This window comes from Oryctolagus cuniculus, chromosome 8 (assembly GCF_051225735.1).
Source record: "Oryctolagus cuniculus isolate XC-2025 breed Fujian yellow rabbit chromosome 8, ASM5122573v1, whole genome shotgun sequence".
In the NCBI taxonomy this organism is placed as follows: domain Eukaryota; kingdom Metazoa; phylum Chordata; class Mammalia; order Lagomorpha; family Leporidae; genus Oryctolagus; species Oryctolagus cuniculus.
The window spans coordinates 121,743,474-121,764,697 of NC_142874.1; the positions used below are offsets into that span (position 1 = coordinate 121,743,474).

The 21,224-nt window shown below is 38.8% G+C and overlaps 1 protein-coding gene across 1 annotated transcript; it reads right to left on the reverse strand.

Moving 5' to 3' along the window:
* Positions 1-366: 366 nt before the first annotated feature.
* Positions 367-20,685, reverse strand: AFP (alpha fetoprotein). The gene is made up of 15 exons (XM_002717026.6): positions 20,580-20,685; positions 19,800-19,851; positions 18,683-18,815; positions 16,160-16,371; positions 14,332-14,464; positions 12,498-12,595; positions 10,863-10,992; positions 7,509-7,723; positions 5,815-5,947; positions 5,214-5,311; positions 4,573-4,711; positions 2,762-2,985; positions 1,537-1,669; positions 833-887; positions 367-509 (listed from the first exon to the last, which is right to left on the reverse strand). The coding sequence occupies exons 1-14, from the start codon at positions 20,659-20,661 to the stop codon at positions 843-845; spliced, it is 1,827 nt and encodes a 608-aa protein (XP_002717072.1). The 5' UTR covers positions 20,662-20,685; the 3' UTR covers positions 367-509; positions 833-842.
* Between the last annotated feature and the right edge of the window lie 539 nt (positions 20,686-21,224).

Genomic DNA, 21,224 nt, shown 5'->3' on the forward strand with positions numbered 1-21,224 from the left:
TCTTCCTTTCAAATTAATAAATAATTAAAAAAAAAAAAGCTTGTCAATAAAACTGAACAAGATTAAGGAAAAAAGTTACTAGATCTTATAGAAGTTTTCCTAGATCTTATAGAGGAAGAATTTATTTTCTTATCTCCAGAATATCTTAGGATATTTAAATGGTCATGTTGTGAACAATGTGCAGCATGAAATAGTGCTTAACTAGGCATCAGTGTTGTAAATCCATCCCTGGATGGCTTTAATCTCTTAAAATGTCCAATACTCAATACTTTTTTTTAACAGAATCTGCCTCTGGATATTGCTTACAAAACTGTTTAAAGAAAGTATTTACATGTTCTCATAAATAAGCAGACTAGGAAAAAGTAAACATTTGGAGGTACTTTATTTCAATGACATAGGGAAATCTCACAAAAAGTCATCATTTTCTTAATTCATAAAAGTATTATCAGTTATAATTAAGTGAAAAAGTTCACACCAAGCAATGAAGATAAATTTTGTCTTCTCTTCTCCTGTAACATGAACAAAAATACTTAAGTGTTAATTAAATGAGTAGGTGCAGAAGGTAACCATTTTATTTCAAATAGGGAAGTATTACATACAGCAGATCTGATAGCATTCTATAAGTTCTTTGAAATGCCTTAAAAATTTTTGTATTAATTGAGTCACTAATTTAACACCATGGGCATAATTTCATTCCAGTGTTTTTAAAATCTCTTATGGAATTGCATTGATTTTTATAAAAATAAATGATACTTCTTAGAATCTATCTCACTATAGGTTAATATTTGGGGAGAATCAACGTTAAATTCTGTATTATCTGAATTTTTGTTACCTGAAGCAATTTAAACTTCTAAAGCAGCACGAGTTTTTGAAATCAGCTTTGGACCCTGAAAATTAACAACAAATAAAAAATAATCAAATAAAGGAATGCCAGTCATACCGTTAACTCTCCACAAACCAGGATGAATTCACAGATTTGTAGATTAACCAACTTAAAAAAATAAAGAAATACACCTTTGATGCCAATAAGCTGGGACAGTGGAAGTCAGAGAGGAACACTAATCCCCTCATAGCAATAGTGGGATTTTTTTTCTGTACCAGCCTCCAAATCCTTCCCTGCCTCACCCCACATTATCCCCTCCTTGATAAATCACCAGACATCAGAAACTAAAAGATGTGCAGAAAAAGCACTACTACCATTTGTTAATGTTCTCTACATCCAAATGTCTTCATGAATCAGAGGACAGTTTCTTGAACCAGAAACTGTCTAAATCACCATCAGTTATTTATATACTTACTTTGTAGCTTTTTCTACTAAGAAATAAATCAAAATGACTAATTCTTTTAATATATTTAAAAATTATAATTTTCCTAATATTTAGGAGAAAATTTGATTTTTTTAACTTCCTGGAACCCCTCAATCCATTTCTAAATGAAATTTAAGCCTCTCTGACATTATAGATCAAAGAGTATTCATTGCTCACAACAAAAACCTGCACACCAAGTGTCCTGAGAGTGGAAGTGAGTTGCACACACCTCCTGGGCAAAGCAGGCCTCCCGCTCCTGGCCGTGGCAGCACTTCTCCAGCATGCCCGAGAAATCCGCAATGACAGCCTCAAGCTGCTCCTGCGTTATTTGCGGCTTTTGCTTCACGAGGTTAATGAGAAACCTATGATTTAAAGTAAAACACAGCACCAGAGAAGGTGGTTTTGCAATGGTGTTTTTCTAGAACATTCTCAGCAGAGAATGCATAGAGCCCTAGCCACCCTCACCGTAAACCCTCACTCCATCAACCGACCCCTGGGCTTACTGCACACACACTTTATCTAGTGCATTCACCAGAAAAACAGGCTGGAAACACACCATGCACTCCACTGGTCTCTACTTATGCAAATCAAGAGGAAACCCCATGATGCTTCTGCCATACTCGTACATAGTGAAATATGGTCTTTTACTTAGTTGACTAGCATGTCCTTTCTTGCTCTTTCTTCTAAAGAGTTTTTATCTAAACTTAAAGACTCAGACTTCCAAACTCTGTCATCCACAATTGTCACCCCTTCCCTGAGCCCTGGCAGCACTGCCTGCCCTACTCAGCAGTGCTTTCATGTTAGAGTTAAAGTTGACAGAGGCAATAGGGCAAACTTGCCAGAGAAGGCAGAATTCTCACTGTACCTTGAAACTGCCCTCCGACAGTGATGGAGGAAAAGGAAAGAACAGATTTTCCATGGAAAGGGGGCCATTTACAAAGCAAGGCAGCATCAAATGCACCATGCTCAGAGAATGTAAGTTCCATTGAATTGCATTACCGTCACCATTACAGAACTCTCTCAAAATGAATTGAGATGTGCATATCATTTCTTAACACCCACACTGCATGGCTGAATGAAATATTATGGTTATTCTCTTCAAAGTGTAAATAGTGCCAAAATTGATTAACTGGTTTGTGTTCTGTATTTGGAAGGAAAATACCCGTACTTACTGCAAATACACTCCCTAATGCTCCCAGACCCCCAAAAAAGTGGGGTTTTTTTCTCAGCCAGGAAAGTCATCACAATAGTTACAAGGAAAAGTTACTTTCACTAACAAGAAATTGTCTATGCTAGTGAATGTTTCCAGACCTCCTTCCCAAATAAGACTGTGAGTGCTTTGAGGGGATAATAATGTTCTACAGGGGAGCCCAAGATTATTCAGGGCTGAGGCAGAAGTATATTTTACTCTTTAATGTACATCTTCCCCACAATAGCCAACAACAATCTCTTACTCTTGCTTCATTGTTTGCAGCGCTATTCCCTGAGCTTGGCATAGATCCGCGTGGAAGATGAACTTGTCAGCAGAGAATGGTGGAGGGACGTATGTTTCATCCAGCACCAGTTTGTTGAAGCACAGTGCCCTGTTGGCATATGAGGACGTGCAGCACTGGCCAACCCCAGGATTCACAGGCGTAGCCTCATGTCTGATACATAACTGGCCCAGAACAAGGTCAGCCTGGGGAAGAGAATAAGAAGACAGCAAGGAAATTGGCATTAGTAACAAAGTCTTTCAGGTTCCAGAAAACTGTTGCAAAATTTTTCAATGTCCAGCAATTTATAATTACTCTTACAGAAAAATTAGCTCTCTATGAAGGATCATGGTTGCCATATCATAGATTCCAGTGTTTACTCATTTGTTTAGGCTAAAGCTCAGCATTTAGTGACAGGTTTTACAAAGGTGATGTTGAGGACAGTCCCTTCAGCTAGTAGTGTGAGCTCTTTGTAATGTGCTTCCAGTTACATAACTACTTCCAAAAGGCAAAACAACTCTGCTCTGACCTACAAAAACTCATATGTGTCTAGCATTGTCCAAGTAAGTGCAGTTGAGCTTTACCTTTCAGGTTGATTCACTTTCTAAAGAATAACATACCTCCCCCTCACAACACACACACAAATACACATACAGCTGATATAGGATCCTAAATGGAAAGATATCAAGTCAATAGGTATGTGCCTGTCAGGCTCTTCTAGCTTAGAGTTCTCCATTGCACAATCCAGAGCTATCTCTTAAGTGCCTAATAATAGCTTGCAATGAGGGCTGACATGTTTTGTGTGCATGTGTGGGCCAGGCTTACCCCTCATGAGTTACATGGATCCATCCTCATGGCACACATCCAACCTTACAACTTTTATTCTCAAGTGTCAAATTAAAATCTCAAGCTCAGTGATCTAAGTAAGTGTCCCAATGTGACATAGCTAACAAATCAGGAAAGTAGATGGGTGGTCTCTACAGCCTGCTTTTCTTAGCCATTTCACCTTCCTGGCACCTTACATCCCTCCCGAGGGAAGAATCCAGTAAATGACTGCATTGATGCATAATCACAGGAGACTCTCCTTTCACGCTTACTGGTGAAAATTCTCAAGCCATGAAGACCAACTAACAAATGACTCCCCGCCTCAATAGAGGAAAAGAGAAAAAGCAAATAAATAATTTTGTTTGCAATTGTGACTTTAAGGGGAAAAATTCAAGAAAAAACTTCAACCTGCAATCAAATATGTAACAGGAGTGGCATTAGGAACTAAACACTATTGGTATCAGTAATTAGAGAGTCATTTTCTATGCAAAACGTGGGACTCAGCCAGTTGTGTGCCTTATATCTTGTCAATGGGAACAAATTGTCCCTACTATCATCATCTTAATAAAAATTATACTACAAAAAGCAAAAAAAAGTCTGATTAGAAAAAAAAAGTCTACTTTTAATCTCTCAAAGGTGAAGCTGTTTCTTTTTTTTTATTTTTCATTAAAGCAAGCACTCTGAACACGGGAGATCTTGAGTGAAATCACGTGTTGGTCATTCTCTCTTTCCTATGAGTGTAGCTTCTTCAGATTCTGCTGAAATAACCAGCTGATTCTCGGACTGGAAGCCTAGCCCCATGCCAATCATTCCAAGATGAATTCACAGCTCCCTTCTAACTGGAAGGAATCCAAGAAGCTCAGGAAAGCCATCGCCACTCTGATTTTACCATCACCCCTTCATGGAAATTTTGAGGCTTTTTAAAGTCAAACAGTACAGAAGTGGGATGGCACCAAACCACCACTCACCGCCGTCTCAGCACAGGCCAATCGCTTGTCCTCACTGAGGTGGCAGCACATGGCTGCTTTGGCCGCCATTTTCCTGGTCAAGGCTATCAGCTCGGGTGAAGTAAGCTGCGGAGCTTTCTTTGTGTAGGAAACGAGGAACCTGAAACAAGCATTTTTTCACCAAGTCATCCATGAGTTTCTGGGTTCCTTGCACCTTCTCAAAGACCCTCTTCTGATGTATTTGGACCAACTTTTCAGATGCATTAACAGTCACTCTCTGTTCTGTCCCAACATTGCACAATGGGAAAACAAACTGGGCAAAACGTTGACTCCTGTTCCCGACCTCAGAGCTTCCCTGCTTTACCTGTGAGTCTTTAGTGTTTTAACAATGACATACTGGGACAGAATCTTTATGCGAAACTTGGCACAGCGTAGGGGACTTAATGGAACGACTACATTTCAGCCATCCCTGGCAAAATTGCTCCCTACAAGAGGGAAATACTGTAGTCTACCTTCTCTTGGGGGAGACTGAGTAATCAGATTACACTGACTTCCAATTAGAAACAGAGATTGAAATTAGAGTAGCCATGGGTCACTAGTCTAAACTTACTTCCCCCTTCCCACTAATAATCTTAAATCACTAAAAATATACGCAAACATACACATTTTGAAAGTTATACTCTCCCAACTTCTGATAGAGGTCACAGCTTCGTTTTACCACTGCTTGGCTCTCCTGAATGTATTTCTGTAATTCTTCTTCCTGAAAATATAAGCATTATTATGTACATTTGTTTCTATACCTAGACATAGAATGTTCATTTAAAAATTGACCAGTATTTTCTTCTATCAAGAAGCCAATCCTAGAGAAACCAATCTTCAGATATTAAAGATGGTAAAGTATGAATGAAACAAATTGAGTTTGGAAAGATGGATTTTAAAAGTTTGTGAATCACAAAATGATTTGATGGCAGAACACAATGTTTGAATAAAAGGTTACAGTTCTGTCTGTACAAATCTCTTACTTTTCTGGAACTGTCCAAAAATGAATGTTATCTCTGTTCTGTACATCAAAGAATTTTTTGTTTAACATACATTTCTAAAATAAGACTACTTGTTAATAAGTACTCAATAGCTAGGTAATTAATTAATAGATATGAATAGCTAACTACTATTTAATAACTGGAAGTTTTCAAGCAAACAATATTTTTAATGGATGATTTTAACCAATCTTCAGAGTCTGCCTAAAATTCTGGAGCAACTTACCCCTTTATCCTGACATTCAAGAGGATTTCCAGTCTGGAAACATTTCTCCAATAATTCTTGGTAACCTTTAGTAATTCGTAGAATTACTGTGACAGGAAGTTCAGGATGTCTTCTTGAATACTCATAAACAAAACTGAAATATGTGAAGGAATTATCATGTTAGGAACCTGAGACAAAAATTAAGTCATTACTTCTCTAACATTCCTATAAAATACAATATATATGGGTGGTAAAAGTATTAATACAAATTATAATCCTCAAATTGTCCTGTAAAATGGTATTTTCTTCTTTTTACCTTACTTTGCCTTTTCAACTGTGGACTTCGCATTCATTCCTTCAAAAAATATGTTTTAGTGCCTACTCTATGCCAGCCTTACTTTATGCCGTGAAGAGTCAATGATGCGCCAAGATAGAACACCTTTCCTCGGGAATGCAAACATTGTAGGGAGGCAGACACAGCACGTATAAAATAGGTCATCTATTTCAGGGAGTAATAAATCAATGAAAGGCAAGAAAGAATGATGGAAGAGAGGGAAAAGGGTGACACCTGAAAGGGTGGGGCCACCAGTTAAGAAAAGTCTCTCTGGACAGCTGATACCACAAACAAACTCTGAATCAAGGAAAACATACAAGTCTCTGTCTCAGAAAAGATCTTTCTCAGCTAAGAAAAAGTCTACTGTGAGATCCTTTGCAATTGAAGAACTGCCTGCATTAAACAATTAGCTTGAGAGGTGCATGGATATATACCTAAAGATAATTCTTGAATTTACTAATTGTATTCCCAGGTTATAGAAACCAGTTGTTTATAGTTCTGCCACCATTAAATTGATAATGTGTCTCTGAAACCTGAACTTTGTTCTGGTTTGTATAATTTCATTTAGCAGTGTAAACAATGTCTGAATGTCTAATTTTAATGCAACAATAGAGTAATATCCTCAAAGAATATTAAAAAGAAAATTGGACCATTATTTTCATTATTGCATTAGAATCAGACTCATAAATTTAGAAAGACCCTTGGAAATTATTAAGTATAATGTCATAAGAGCTGCACAAACTCCTCCGTTAATAGTGTCCATGGATACGTATGTGCAATAAAGAAAAATATATTAACTTGACTAATTGCTTCCCTTAAAGGCAAATAGAAACTACCAATTACATTACAACATGCTACAAGTAAATGTCTTTAAGTATACTTTGATATTCTTTGAAAAAAAAGTATGTATTCAATAAATAGTGAAACTGTTCTAATAAAAGACCTCCTGTCTAACATTATATATTGAGCTATAATTTTGGAAAATAATTTTAACATGGGATAGCAAAAGAACACTTTCTTAATCATGAGCCCTTCTTTTTACAAAAATATCCACGTCCTATCTGTAAGTCTAGTGGTGGCCTCTGGATGATGACAGTGCTCACAGGATGACAGTGCTTCTGATTCCAGAGGAATTGATATAGAATGAAACACAGCTTCATACACAAGCCAGCTCACAATAGCGTTGGTGAATACCTCACCATGATAAGACAGAACCCATTTTCCATTCCTGAGTCATCAGCTTAAATCTATTTCGGCTCAGAACATTCTAGCCAAACATTCTCACATAAACATACTGAGCTCAAAATCCAGTTCAACCACATGAAGCTGTCAGCCACGTGACAGTCTTTCCTTGTGTGAACATACCGTTACAGAACATTACCTTGCCAAAAAGATGTTTTTTTGCTGTGAAGAAAATTGGTTGAAATCTCTATCTCCTAAAAACCTGTGTAGATGTGGAGATAGACCTTCAGGCTTGTCGTCGTTTTCTGCATGAATTATACAGTGACCAAGTTCAAGGATGGGCAATTTGCAGCATTCTGCTATTGTGCTTGGTAAAATGTGTTGTTGAGAACATATGTAGGACATAATTCTTTCCTGTAACGGGATAAAGGAAGCATACATTTCAAAGGGTTTTTTCCCTTTCATGTAGAACTTTAGGTCCAGTTCTAGGGAAAAAAAAAAAAAAAGGCAGGGAGAAGGGAGTGGAAGGAGTCATAGAGGGAGGAAAAGTGAAGGAAAGAGAGAGAGAAAGGGAAAGAGAAAGGAAAGAAGAAAGGAAGGAAGAAGACGTTTTACCTTGGTCTTTCATTTTAGTCCCCCCCCCCCCATCTTGCTTTTGCTCACTTCAATTTCCTAATTGGTTAAATTTTTCCATAGCTATCAACTAAACTCTACTAATTTATTTTAATAGGAACCTTTTAAAAAAAAAAAAAAAGCACATGCACTCTTCAACTGCATGCACGTTGCTGTCTATCTTCCTATTAGTGTTCAAATATGCTACTAGAGATTTGCCGTGGTTGCCATGACACGGAGAGAGCAAATTTGCAGCTCCACGTTTATCAGAACAAACTGCAGCTGCAGCTTGAGGTGTAGCAGTTTGAGGTGTAGCAGGTTAAATTTCCACCTGCGATGCAAGGAGCTGACTTCAGACCCTGTTGCTCCACTTCCAGTCCAGCTCTTTGTTAATGCATCTTGGAAAGCAGTGGAAGATGGCTCAAGTACTTAGGCACCTGCACCCACGTGGGAGGCTGAAAAGACAGAAGGTCCAGACTCCTGGCTTGCATGGCCCAGCACCCACCATTGCGGCCATTTGGGGAGTGAACCAACTAATGGAAGGTCTCTGTCTCTGTCTATCCTCCTCTCCCTATAACTCTGCCTTTTAAATAAATAAAAATACATTGAGATTTAATGCTATAACTAGTACTCAAACAGTATTTTTCACTTTATATTTCTTTGTGGGAGCAAACTGTTGAAATCTTTACTTAATGTATGCTAAACTGATCTTCTGTATATAAAGAGAATCGAAAATGAATCATGATGTGAATGGAAGGGGAGAGGGAGTGGGAAAGGGGAGGGTTGCGGGTGGGAGGGATGTTATGGGGGGGAAGCCATTGTAATCCATAAGCTGTACTTTGGAAATTTATATTCATTAAATAAAAGTTAAAGAATAAATAAATAAATAAATAAATAAAAATAAATCTAAAAAAAAAGGCAAACTGCAGTGTCCAATGATGACCTCCAGAGGGCAGTGTATAGATAATGAATTAGCAGTGCTGGTGAGAGCCAGCAACAAGTAGAGGTTGCAGACGCAAGTCATGAGATTGAAAATGTGTACATTCTGAGCAGAGAAACCAGAACCCATTATTCAGCTATTAAAACCTAACCACATATCACAGAGAAGTCAACTTTTCCACTTTAAAGGAAGAAGTGGTTATAGCTCCGTATTGTTGTTTTAAAACTCGTTCTAAAAATAACTATGAAAATCAGTAAAATTCCCAATTAAAGACTGAGGAAACTGCCCTAAGAAAAAAAAGCAAAGCAAGTCTTGCTGACATCCCTAATATGCAGGCAAACTCTTTTAGAATGGAAAATTAGTGAAGCTGTAAGGCCAGTCAGTCGGGCAGTCTGTTTGTGGTGCATCTTCCCCACTCCCCCACTCTGGGCTTCCTGCTTGCTCAGGGATTGTCTCTCTTAGGCCTTCCCTACAGCCCCTAATTCTTGCTGACTTACAAGGTGATCTCAGCCAAGTTGCGCAAGACTGGACTGAATTGAGAAAAGAACACTTTATCTTCATTTTCCACCTTTTGGTTTTCAAGCCATTTGAGGATCAGAGCAGTCTCCTTGGAAAGGAAGGTGTGCCACAGGGCACCAGAGAAGGAGTATTTGGAGGCAGTCAGGCATCTTGTGAAATACCTAGGAAGTATAGGACTAGTCCCAAGTTAACAATGCCATACACCTTACATGGCTACTGACGTGGCACACTCCAGGAATCCATGACTGGGGTGGGGGGTGTTCTATTTTCCCAATTTTCCCAGAGCTCGTTATTGACACTTCTCTTTGGCATGGCTGCTTTTTACCTTGTAGGACAGTTTCTTTTGTTATTTTGTTGAACTTGTTCATTCCGCAAACTATAACAGAGTGCCTTCCATGAGCTAGGCATTGTCCCATAGAGATAGCCATCAACAAAGCATAGTCCCTAAGCCTAAGGAGATTACTGTTGTACCTCTCCTCTCAGACCATAAATTCCTTGAGGTCAGCTATGCATCCACAACAAGTGTTCCTCACTGTGGCTAGCAGACAGGAATTACTCAATATATATTCATCAACTTAAAGGATGGAAAGACCAAATACATTTAAAAGAGTCTGAGGGCAACAGCTGTACTGCAGCGGGTTGAAGCACCACTTGAGTCACCCACAACCCATATCAAAGTGCCTGGGATGGAGACCACCTGCACTTCTGGTCCAGCTTCCTACAAGTGTACCTAGGAGGCAGTGGATGATAGCTCAGTTACATGGGTTCTTACAACCCACGTGGCAGACCCAGAATGGGAGTTTTAGGCCCATGGATTCAGCATGGACCAGCCCTGGCTAGTGCAAGTATTTAGGAAATACACCAGCTGATGGAAGATTTCTGTCCCTCAGTCTTTCCCTCCCTCTTTGTTGCTCTATCTTTCAAGCAAATAAAAATAACTTTTTTTAAAAGCAGAGTCTGACCCCCCAAACTCTATGTGGAAACTTCCTGAAATGTTACTGTCTTCTTTAGAAGTGAGAATTGAAGATCTGGTATTCTGGCCCAGAGAGTTTAATTGCTACCGGCATCTCATATGGGTACAAATTCAGGTCCTGCCTGCTCTGCTTTCAATCCAGCTCCTTTCTAACGTGCCTGGGAAGGCAGAAGAGGATGGCCCAAGTGCTTGGATCTCTGCTATCCCTTTACAAGACCCTAATGAGGCTCTTGGCTCCTGGCTTCATGCTGGCCTAGCCATGACCATTGTGGCCATTTGCAGGGTGAACCAGTGGCTGAAAGATATCTCTGTCTCTCTCTGTCTCTGTCTCTCTCCCTCTCTCTCTCTCTAACTTTGCCTTTCAAATAAATAAATAATCTTTTTCCAAAAAAAGTTTGCAATTCCACTTGGTTGCCTAATTACCAGACCCTGTGACAGCTCAGAGAGCCTTCTCTTTTGTAGAATGAGACACACAGAAAGAGCAAGCAGAAGGAAGCATGACTCCTTACCCCGTCCTGCAGGCACTCCAGCACGTTGCCCTGACAGCACTCCTTGTGCGTGTGGGCCACATCCAGGACCAGTTTCTGAATTTCAGTGAAATTCGCCTTGGGAAGCTTCTGACTCATTTTAACAACAGTTCTGGGGTATAGAAAGGAAATAGAAATCAATGGTGATTATCAAACAAAATGGCATTTGTAGAGGATGTGAACTTAGAGCTCCGAGGAGAACTGAAATGTCCTTGATCATAAAGACAAGACAAAGTGTTTTTAAGTCTTGTCAATCCCTGCCTAGTCTTTCACAGCCTTAGCTCTGTAAACTGTGACTCTGTCTCCCAAATGATTTGCAACTCATTTAATTCTCCTAAAACCTGCCTGGGATGAGATGGATTCTATCCTTTTGCTGCTCACACCTGATGCAGTGCATTTGAGATAACTAGAGTGAGTGGATGCAAATATTTAAAAGGATAAACAATTCCATGGGAATAGCAATCATTGTTCTCTTGAAAGAAAAAATGTTTCTGAGACTCCAAGGAAGGGGTGCATATGTGCACATCAATGAAGTGGAAGAAGAAAGAAGAGTAGACTGAGCATTCCAGACATGCCATCATGCAGAGACATACAAGGTGGCCAAAAGGGGAAGAAGAAAAAAAATATGAATTCTGTGTATCTTATTTATTAAATGTTAAGTACTTTCTGTGTGAAGAGACTACTCTCTATAATAAATGTATTGTTGCTGTTATTGATAAAGATGGATTTTCTTTATAGATTCCAGCATTTTAATCACTTATGGATACCATATGATAAGCTCACTACAGTAATATCTTAATTTTAAAAGTAGTTCATGAATTAATCTTTAAATTTCTAATAGAGTTGGAGAGTGGTTAAAGGACAAATCTGACCTTTTCCAAGAAGAAATTTAAATCCATCTTTGGAACTAACCCCATGACTAAAAACTTTAATGTGGCCTGCACTGTGTACATTCTTTTTAATATATAACTTAACAAATAGGAGAACAAACAAGTAAATAAACTCTGAATGCATATACTTTCTGCACTTCAATTTTTATCAGCTCAGTTGTTTTCCTATACCAGGAATGTTTCATCATAAAAGAGTTGAAGAGAACTTTAAAATAGTTATATACTTTCAGATGGTCTTTGTTCCTAACACTAGATTTCAATATTATTAACTCAAAGGAATATTTTCATAGTAACCAACAATTGACATATGGGCCTCACAGCAGATCCAGAAGCACAACTAACACAAAGAATGTCTGGTAAGCCAGAAATTTTCAATGATATTCAATGAAGATCGATCTTTGTAGAGCAGATAAAGACATATGGGCTAATGCTGAGGTATAATTTGACTGCAAGCCAGAATTTGAAGAGTGTCTGGCAAAATAAACAAACAGTATAAGCCTTAACACACTCTCCAAGTATTAGCTCAGCTAGGCTTGAGTAAGATTTATACTGCAGACAAATCTGTTAGCCTCCCTCCAGGCTGAAAAGGGCTTGATTCTATACATATCAGCACCCATAGAAGAAACTTTCATTCTGAGTAACAGCAACAATGAGACAAAAGGACCCAAATTCAAAATGGCAGCACTGTAGATCTCACTTCTTTCCCAAACAGAAAGCTCAAACTTACATAGCTTGGAAGGTGAGGGGTGAAAAATTTCTCATTACTGAACAAACATGTTGATTTAGCAAGCTGACTTCTCTTAATTCTTTTGTAATTGGTGCTGCCTAGATGGAGAGGAAACAAGATGTCAGGAAGTATGTATTTTCTTTTACAAGCTTTAATCATTATAAAAACAACAGATACAGCTGAAATATGAGATTCCATAAACAACCTTCAACTAAAAACTGTAAATATCACACATGCTTTCAGAACATAATTCATTCATTCATTCTTTCTTTTAGATGAGTTTCTTTGTATCTATGGCCAGATAGACTTATTGAAGATATATTGGAATAAGAATATTATAACTTTCATATTGTGGATCATGAATAAACAAGTACTTTTAAACAGCTTTAAAACTGATTGAATCCTGATAAGTTTTTTGTTTTTTTAAGTTTTACTTATATTTATTTGAAAAGCAGAGTCTGGGGTCGGCACTGTGGTGCAGCGGGTTAATGCCCTTGGCCTGAAGTGTCGGCATCCCATATGGGCACTGGTTCGAGTCCCGTCTGCTCCACTTCCAATCCAGCTCTCTGCTATGGCCTGAGAAAGCAGTAGAGGATGGCCCAAGTTCTTGGGCCCCTGTACCCACGTGAGAGACCCAGAGGAAGCTCCTGGCTCCTGGCTTCAGATCGGCACAGCTCCAGCTGTTGTGGCCATTTGAGGAGTGAACCAGTTAATAGAAGATCTCTCCCTCTCCCTCACCCTCGCCCTCACCCTCGCCCTCGCCCTCGCCCTCGCCCTCGCCCTCGCCCTCGCCCTCGCCCTCTCCCCCTTCCCCTCCCCCTCCCCCTCCCCCTCCCCCTCCCTCTCCCTCTCCTCTCTCTGTGTAACTCTGACTTTCAAATAAATAAACACATCTTAAAAAAAAAAAAAAAAAAAAAAAAAAAAAAAAAAAACCAGAGTCATGGTAAGGGAGCAATTGAGAGAGAAAGAGAAAGAGAGGGATTCTATCCATTGGTTCTCTCTCCAAATGTCCACAACAGTCAGACTGAGCAAGCCTAAGCCAAGAGCTGGAAACTCTATCCAGGTCTTGTAGGTGGATGGCAGGGATCCAAGTACTTGAACCATCCCCTGCTGACTCCCAGGGCATGCATAGGAGGAAGTTAGAAGTAGAAGCGGAGCTGGGACTCAAGTCCAGGCACATAGATTTGACATGCAGACGTCCCGAAGAGCATCTTAATTGCTCCACCAAACACCTGCCTCCTCACCTGTCCTCCACTCCCACTAATTTCTTAAATGTCTGCTCAGTTACAAAACAGTAAGATAACATCACCACCTGAAAAGTTAGAATTCTTAGAAAATTTATGTCATAAGACTTCTGGTGGCAAGTAATTAATTGTTCCAGCATTATTCCCATTCTCTGAAACTGAGAGCTATCTCTTCTACAAACCTAGCATTGTTTGTTTAATGACAATGAATACATACCTCCTCAAATTTGTTCTAACAATTATGTAATGAATTAAGCCTTCATTCACCTTTTCATCTCTCTTCTCTTCCTTTCTCCTCAATTTTCCTTCTCACTCCTTTCATTTACATTATCATCTTACCTTGTCTTTCCTTCCTTATCTCACCCAACTCACTTCCTTAGTAACAAAAAAAAATCATTGACTGAATTAATGAATGAAAAAACACAAAATCTCATTTATTTTGTGCAAATTATTCTAGACTGCAGAAAAATCATCTACCCTGAAATTGACACTGCCCACTAAAGCATATTTCTGTGTTTAATTTTGTTCACTTTCACAAGTCACATGGTCAGACCACAGGCTGGATTCAGATATCCACACAAATATGGTACCTTTGTTTGAAAGCATTCCACAGCATTTTCAGCTTTACAGCAAGGTGGGATTATTTTGTCATAGCGAGTGGCCAGAGAGAGAATTGTCGGTGCATACAGGAAAGGGTGCCTTCTTGATATCTCATAGATGTATCTGTGAATTGAAATAGAGCAAGAACATTGAGCAACATCCAAAAGTAGTACTACTGATGCTTGGAACAGCACTCTGGTATTTGAAAATTCAGGTGACAGCAGAAACAAAATGCATTTGGCTTTTTCTTTACTGTTTTCCTAAGGAGAAAGCAGTCTTATTTTTTTTTTCAACATGCTTTCAAAAGTTTTCTTCACTGAAGTTCTTGGGAAAAAAATATGGCAGATAAAATCAGATTCTAGCAAGAGAATAAAATAGCAGAAATGCTGACTATAATTTTTATTAAAGTCTTCACTTCAAGAAGCCTACCCTGGGGAAGACAATTACCCAGGTGGTTAAGATGCCCCCATCCCACTTCAGAGTATCTGGGTTCAATACTAGCTGTGGACTTTAGCTTCTTGACTATTCGGAGATGCTAGGAGGCAGCAGTGATGGTGTGGGAGACCTGGACGGAGATCCCGACTCCCAGATTCCCCTCCACCTTCCTCTCCCCAGTTATTGTGGGCTTGTGGAGCATGACCTAGAGGATGGGAGCTCACATCGCGCTTGCTTATGCTCGCTCGCTCTCTCTCTCTCTCTCTTAAATAGATAAATACAATTTTTAAAACCCAAGTCTACTAAGACATGTTTCAGAGACCAGAAAAGCCAGACCTCTGCTAAGAAAAGTAGAAAGGTAGACACTTGGCTCCCAGGTGGTGCAGAATGAGCTATCCACCTTGACAATCTCTGTAGCAGCCAAATTCTGAGGGCAGAGCTTCCATTTCTGAAGTGAGCAGTGACATGGAAGACGGAAAGCAAGAAGAATTCGAGGAGACTTCTTTGACAGAGAACCTGGGTTCAGGTGTCCTATCAGTGTCACACCTCCTAAGCCTCAATTTCCTCTTCAACAGAATGGGAAGAGAAGAATGAAGAGGCAGTGGGAAGAGGACTTCAAAGTTGTTTGTGAGCATTAATCCAATCCTGGTGCCAAACACACATGTCCTGCAATATCTTAACTGCTCAGTCTTAGCCATGTTTATGTCTGGATTGCCAATCCTTTTAATTTTTTAGTTTATTTAATAGACAGAGAGAGAGAGAAAGAAAAAGAGAGAGAGCCTATCCACATTTCCATCACCAATTGCCCACAGTGACTAGGGCTGGGCCTGGGAAAAGCCAGGAGCAAAGAACATAATCAAGTCTCCCGCATCAGTGGCAGAAATCCAGTCCCCTGAGTCAGCACAGCTGCTTCCCAGGGTCTGCTCAGCAGGGAGCTGGAGGCAGGGGTCAAGCTGAGTATCAAACCCAGGTCTTCCCAAGAGGAACACAGGTAGCATGACAGCTAGGCCTGATGCCCATCCCTCCAACCGTTCTCCTTTGCAGGAAATTTGGCAAATCCAAGAAAATAAGTCAATATTTGACTTCAGAATTAGTTCTTTTGTGTGCTGCTAATAACTACTTAAGTTTGGTGAAATTGAGAGATTAGAAAAAAGAAAACAGGTGCATCTCAAGAAACTGAGGAACAGCTGGCGGTTGGCTAGGTGGTCTGTATGAAACCTGGAATGCTGTAGAAATAAAAGTTATACTGAGAGTGCTTCCTCTAATTTCCTTGTTGGTGACCCCAGCAGACACAATATCAAAAATTACTTCTGCTTCTCCATACTTTGGAGTAGATCTGTAAATTCAACAGAAATGCTGAGTTCTGCTTGGTCAGATCCTGACCTGTTCATGAACGCCTCCCTGTTTTCCTCATACGCTTTACATCCCGAGACAGGCTCCGGAACTTGAAAGGGTGGAATGGAAGCGTGCGCGGCCTTCTTGTGAGCGAGGAAGCAGCGGTGTCTGTCGTCTCCGCCCTGGCGGCAGCACTCGGCGAGGCCGCACTTCTCAGAAATCTCCGTCTCGTGGCAGATTTCTTCCAGAAAGGCAGGGAGCTAGAGGAATGATTTAGTTTTCTGATGAAAGATGGCTAACTGTACTTAAAGATTCTAGAAAACACACAATGTGTTTCTAATATCCAACATCAGAACTATAGACTATGAAAATGCCCCACATAGATTCTAACACATTTACTTTCAGGCTGATGAGCCAGCTTGCACTGCTGCCTTAGGGAAAAGAGAATTTCAGTTCCCAGCCCTAAGCCCTTCACAGGAACATCAGACAAAACTGTTTTATTTTTAAGTAAAAAAGACCATATGATATTTTATCCCTTCTCCCTCTCCTCCACTTTGAATTATTTTATTTTTCTCTTTTTTGTTATAAATCATTTGGCCCCAGGAAATAAGTTTTCTTTTTTTTTTTCTTTTTTGACAGGCAGAGTTAGATAGAGAGAGACAGAGAAAAAGGTCTTCCTTTTCCATTGGTTCACCCTCCAATGGCCGCTATGGCCAGTGCACTGCACCGATCCGAAGCCAGGAGCCAGGTGCTTCCTCCTGGTCTCCCATGCGGGTGCAGGGCCCAAGCACTTGGGCCATCCTCCACTGCCTTCCTGGGCCACAGCAGAGAGCTGGACTGGAAGAGGAGCAACCGGGACTAGAACCCGGTGTGCCGGCGCCGCAGGTGGAGGATTAGCCTAGTGAGCCACGGCGCCGGCCAAGTTTTCCTTTTTTTCAATGAACCACATTTAAGATATAGATACTCATTTAATTTGATATTCTTATGACAAGACAGAAATCTAAAATTGGATATTATTTTCAGTTAAATATAAAAATGATTTTTAAATGGAAGAGAAAACAGATGCAAGTCATTAGTCAGATGGCGACTTAGCTAAAATGTTTTCAGATGTACATGCATCCTTGTTAGGTGCCTTAATTCTGCCAAAATCAGGTGATGAGACCAACTTTCTGAATAAAGCCTTCGAGGAACACATGTATTCCGTTGATCTCAGGAAACTTTTCATTTGGTTTTTTGTAACTGCTAATATTTAAAGAATCTTAGCAATGCTAAATAAGGCTCCTAGTTCTCAATTCACACTTCCAAAAAGCCTTTAAGTTTACAATGATAAATCGCCAATCTGTATCACCACCAGGAACATGAATTGAACATAAAGTTGCAACGGGAATGTCTTTTGCATAAGTTGCTTTAGGATGTGTGTTCTGCAGAATGTCTACATGTTCTTGACCAGATTATCAGGACAAGCCAAAAGTAACAGATTCAACACAGGGATTTTTATTGCATCACCAGTTTCAGAGTTGGGAAGCACTTTATTTTAAGGGGCAGCTACTTTACAGTATTCTATTCACATTCCCTTTTGGCTGCTTCATCGACCCCACTGCAACAGAGGAAATTCGGGCACCTTGTTCCCTAACTGGCTTTCTCTAATCACTATAAAGTTGGGTTTTTTTATATTGAGATGCAATCAGCAATATTATTATTTATTGAGCTTTTACATTGAGACATTCTAATACTAAAATAAGAATTGCTCATCCAAAATTCTAATTGAACTAAGTATTATGTATTGTTGTTATTAATTGTTTGCTAAATCTGACAATACCAACCTGGTGCTACCTACCTCACAGTCACAGTAACATTGGGTTCAATATAATGTGCTACTAAAGATGTTAGGTCTGAAGCCAGGTGGCTCAACTGAAATCTTTTTTCTACCATTTGATGGTTCCTTTAAAAAAGTTACTCAACATCTCTGGCCTCAGCTTTCTCAACTAGAAGATTAACCTCTACTGCCTAGGATTATTGGGAGGATTTAATAAATTAATATTTATAAGCAAAACCAATATTCTCCTGGTAAGCTTCAGCCAGGGCCTCTTGTCTCACTGGACAACCATTTTGACCCATCTGTGCCCTCCTGTGTGCCATAAAAGATTTTAATTATCAATGTGTATGTGTGTAACGTTCCCTAAAACAATGTTGGTCACATTGTGTTTTTAATGAAAATTAACTACTACTACTAGTATAATTTCAGTTTCCATGACAACTCTGAGACAGAAGCTATTACTATCCCTTGTGTTATAAACAAGAAAAGAAGCTCAAAGGAGTTAAGTAATACGCCCATGGTCACATTGGTCATCCTATTTCAGAACTTAGTTCTTAGTCATCATACTTCTTATGTCTCTTTACAATGCCCGTCACTGCTTCCTCACCTTCTACTGCAATTCGGAATTAATCTAATCCTTTTTTGATCCAACTCTTCAAACATAAAGTACATTTTTCATGCCTTCCCTGCATCCTGTCCTCTACATATTAAATTTTGCTCAGATACACAATGCCTGTTCATTATGATTCACTCACCTGATTTTCTAAACACCCTGAAGACTGGTCTCTGACAGTGGGTTTCTCAATTATGGTCAACACATCTCTCACCATTTTGCTTATTTCCTCATAAGTGGCTTCTTGCGCAAACTGGGTCACAAATATGGTGGCTCTGAAAAAAAAAAAAAAAAAAGCACTTAATACTTAAGGACCAGATATTTGCTGTCTATATTCCTCAAGTGTATTTGGTTTTTTGTTTGTTTGTTTGTTTTCTGTATGTTGTAAGCTGTTAGAGGGCAACCTTCATGAAAATGTGTGTGAAATTACTAGTATTTGAGTCATCTGGAAAGAAATTTCAGTCTTTTCCTCATCTTCATCCTTCATAAATATACATATAGCTATTATAAGTCAAAATTAAATGGATTTCTCAGAAGAGCGGTTTCTCCTTTTTACAGTTACCCATTCATTTCAATGCATCTGCAATGGGGGCATCCATAGCCTTCACAGTTTCGTTGAAATTTAAGTATAGCATTGGTCATTAGACCTCTGCCTTTGTCTATGCCCAGCATGAGCAAGGCCTAACCCAAGACTACCATGCTATACTTAAGAAACTGACTCCAAGCAGAGCTTGTGTAGGCTTCTGTGTGCTAGCAGCAGCAGCAGCAGCAGCACTCTGCTTGAAATTGCTTCCTAGACATTGTAAACATGTGGAAAGACACTTAGAGAAAGACAGACTCTCCACAAATAACAGCAAACAGAATAGTTTTCCTCCTATGATTGTGACAAAGATTTAAATATTATGTTGAATTAAGTAGTCTACAGAATAGAGAACCGTATAATATCAAATTGGTATTGTTGAGAAAAATCCCTGAATTCATATATGGTTGTCATTGATTAGACCCTAACACTTATATTCCAAAACCTAATTTGGTTTGTACCAAGGAATTTCAAGGGCTCTAGATGTTAATTTCTAAAGTGCTGAGCAACTTTTCAGGATGTTTTACACAATTTGATATTCAGTGTAAAGAACTTTCCTTGAAATTTTCCAATTTGCATTTATACTTTTAAAAATGTATAAGGTTATCTAATTTCATTGAGCTCTCTACTAATATTTTCATTGCTTTGTTTCTTTAAAGTGCATTTATATAAAACTTACAGGTCAACTAAATTCATTCCTGCAGAACATTTTGAAGAATCCAGTATGGAATCTGAAAAGAAAAGCGAACTTCATGAGAAAAACAGTGTTTTCAGCTGCATCCAGGAAACATTGCCACATGGAAATATTTGTATTTAAGTTAAAGCAATAGCATTTTAGAATGAAGAAGACAGGAAACTAGGAAACCTAAAAGATGAAGCTAACATGAATAATTTATAGTAGGCCTGGAACTAAAGTCCAGATTTCATCTCCAAGTGTTTGCTTTCCCCTGAACTATGATACTGTAATTGCCTTAAAAATTAAATGGTTAAAATATGTTTCCATCATCCTTTTGGACATAATTGCATCATAGTTAGCCATTTGTACCTCAGTCCCAGTACTTCTTCAGAAAAATAATGATATGTTTCCCTTAATTAAGAACAAAATATTAGTTATTTTACCATTATAAAGATGCTTTATTTGTAAAGAAGCCAGGATTACATGACCTGGTATATACACACAAATACACACACCCACATTTTTCCCACTGAATAAATAACATACAAAAAATCAACATAGAACATATGAACCACTCATTGATCGTGTTAAGCACTGTTATGATTTTTGTAAACCTCTGATAAGGTTACAGGTTAGTCTTTGGTTTATATATCTGCACTTGTTAAACATATTTTCCTGTGTGGAACAAGAAATATAGTGAAAAGAAAATGAATTCAGTATAAATGAATAAATGCAAATCTAAGAATCGTGATGCATAGAAAAGAAAAATATAAAATACCTCACCTATTCCATATGCATTGCTGTGCAGTGTTTTGGATTCTGTAAAATTTAGTAGTAATAAAAAAATTGATACTACCCACTTCATTTCTTCCAGTTATTTCGTTCTTGGTAGTGCTGGGAGAAGAATATCGAAGACCATGGTTGAAAGCCTTTTATACTCTTTTCAGGTGATGCCTGTTAACTAGTAACCTTCTGCTGATACATCCGTTACTTTATTTCCTTAGGTTGAAAATGGGATGATGTGTAAATAATTAACACCACAGGGGTTATCTGTATTTTATGTTCAAGGACACAGACCTATTTGGGGTGGAAAAAAAAAAAAAAAAAAACAAAAAAAGAGACCTTGAAAATTCACTCCTTTTTGGAATATAGCAAATAATCTTCTCAAGTTGCGTAGTGTTCAGAGATGCTTTTCCCTAAGTTGCAAAATAATTAATTCCTTTCAAATTAAAAAGTTAATGAGACTATAAATAGAAACTAAATGCATGCATTATTTTAAAATGTTTATTTATTGCCTATTATATGCCAGCCACAGAACATGTTCCTTGATCAATTCAGACTATTAAAGAATATATTGCTTGATCATTATGTTGCTATTGCGTAGCTCAGAAATACTTTTCACCTGGTTTGTATGTCAATTGGGTGCAT

Excerpts from the sequence above, each read along its gene's own strand:
- AFP (XM_002717026.6), bottom strand. The coding sequence starts at position 20,661 with ATGAAGTGGGTAGTATCAATTTTTTTATTACTACTAAATTTTACAGAA. Across the intron at positions 5,948-7,508 it reads AAAAACATCTTTTTGGCAAG|TTTTGTTTATGAGTATTCAA; the intron begins GTAATGTTCTGT and ends CACATATTTCAG. Across the intron at positions 4,712-5,213 it reads GAGTATAACTTTCAAAATGT|GTTCCTCGTTTCCTACACAA; the intron begins GTATGTTTGCGT and ends TGCTTGTTTCAG.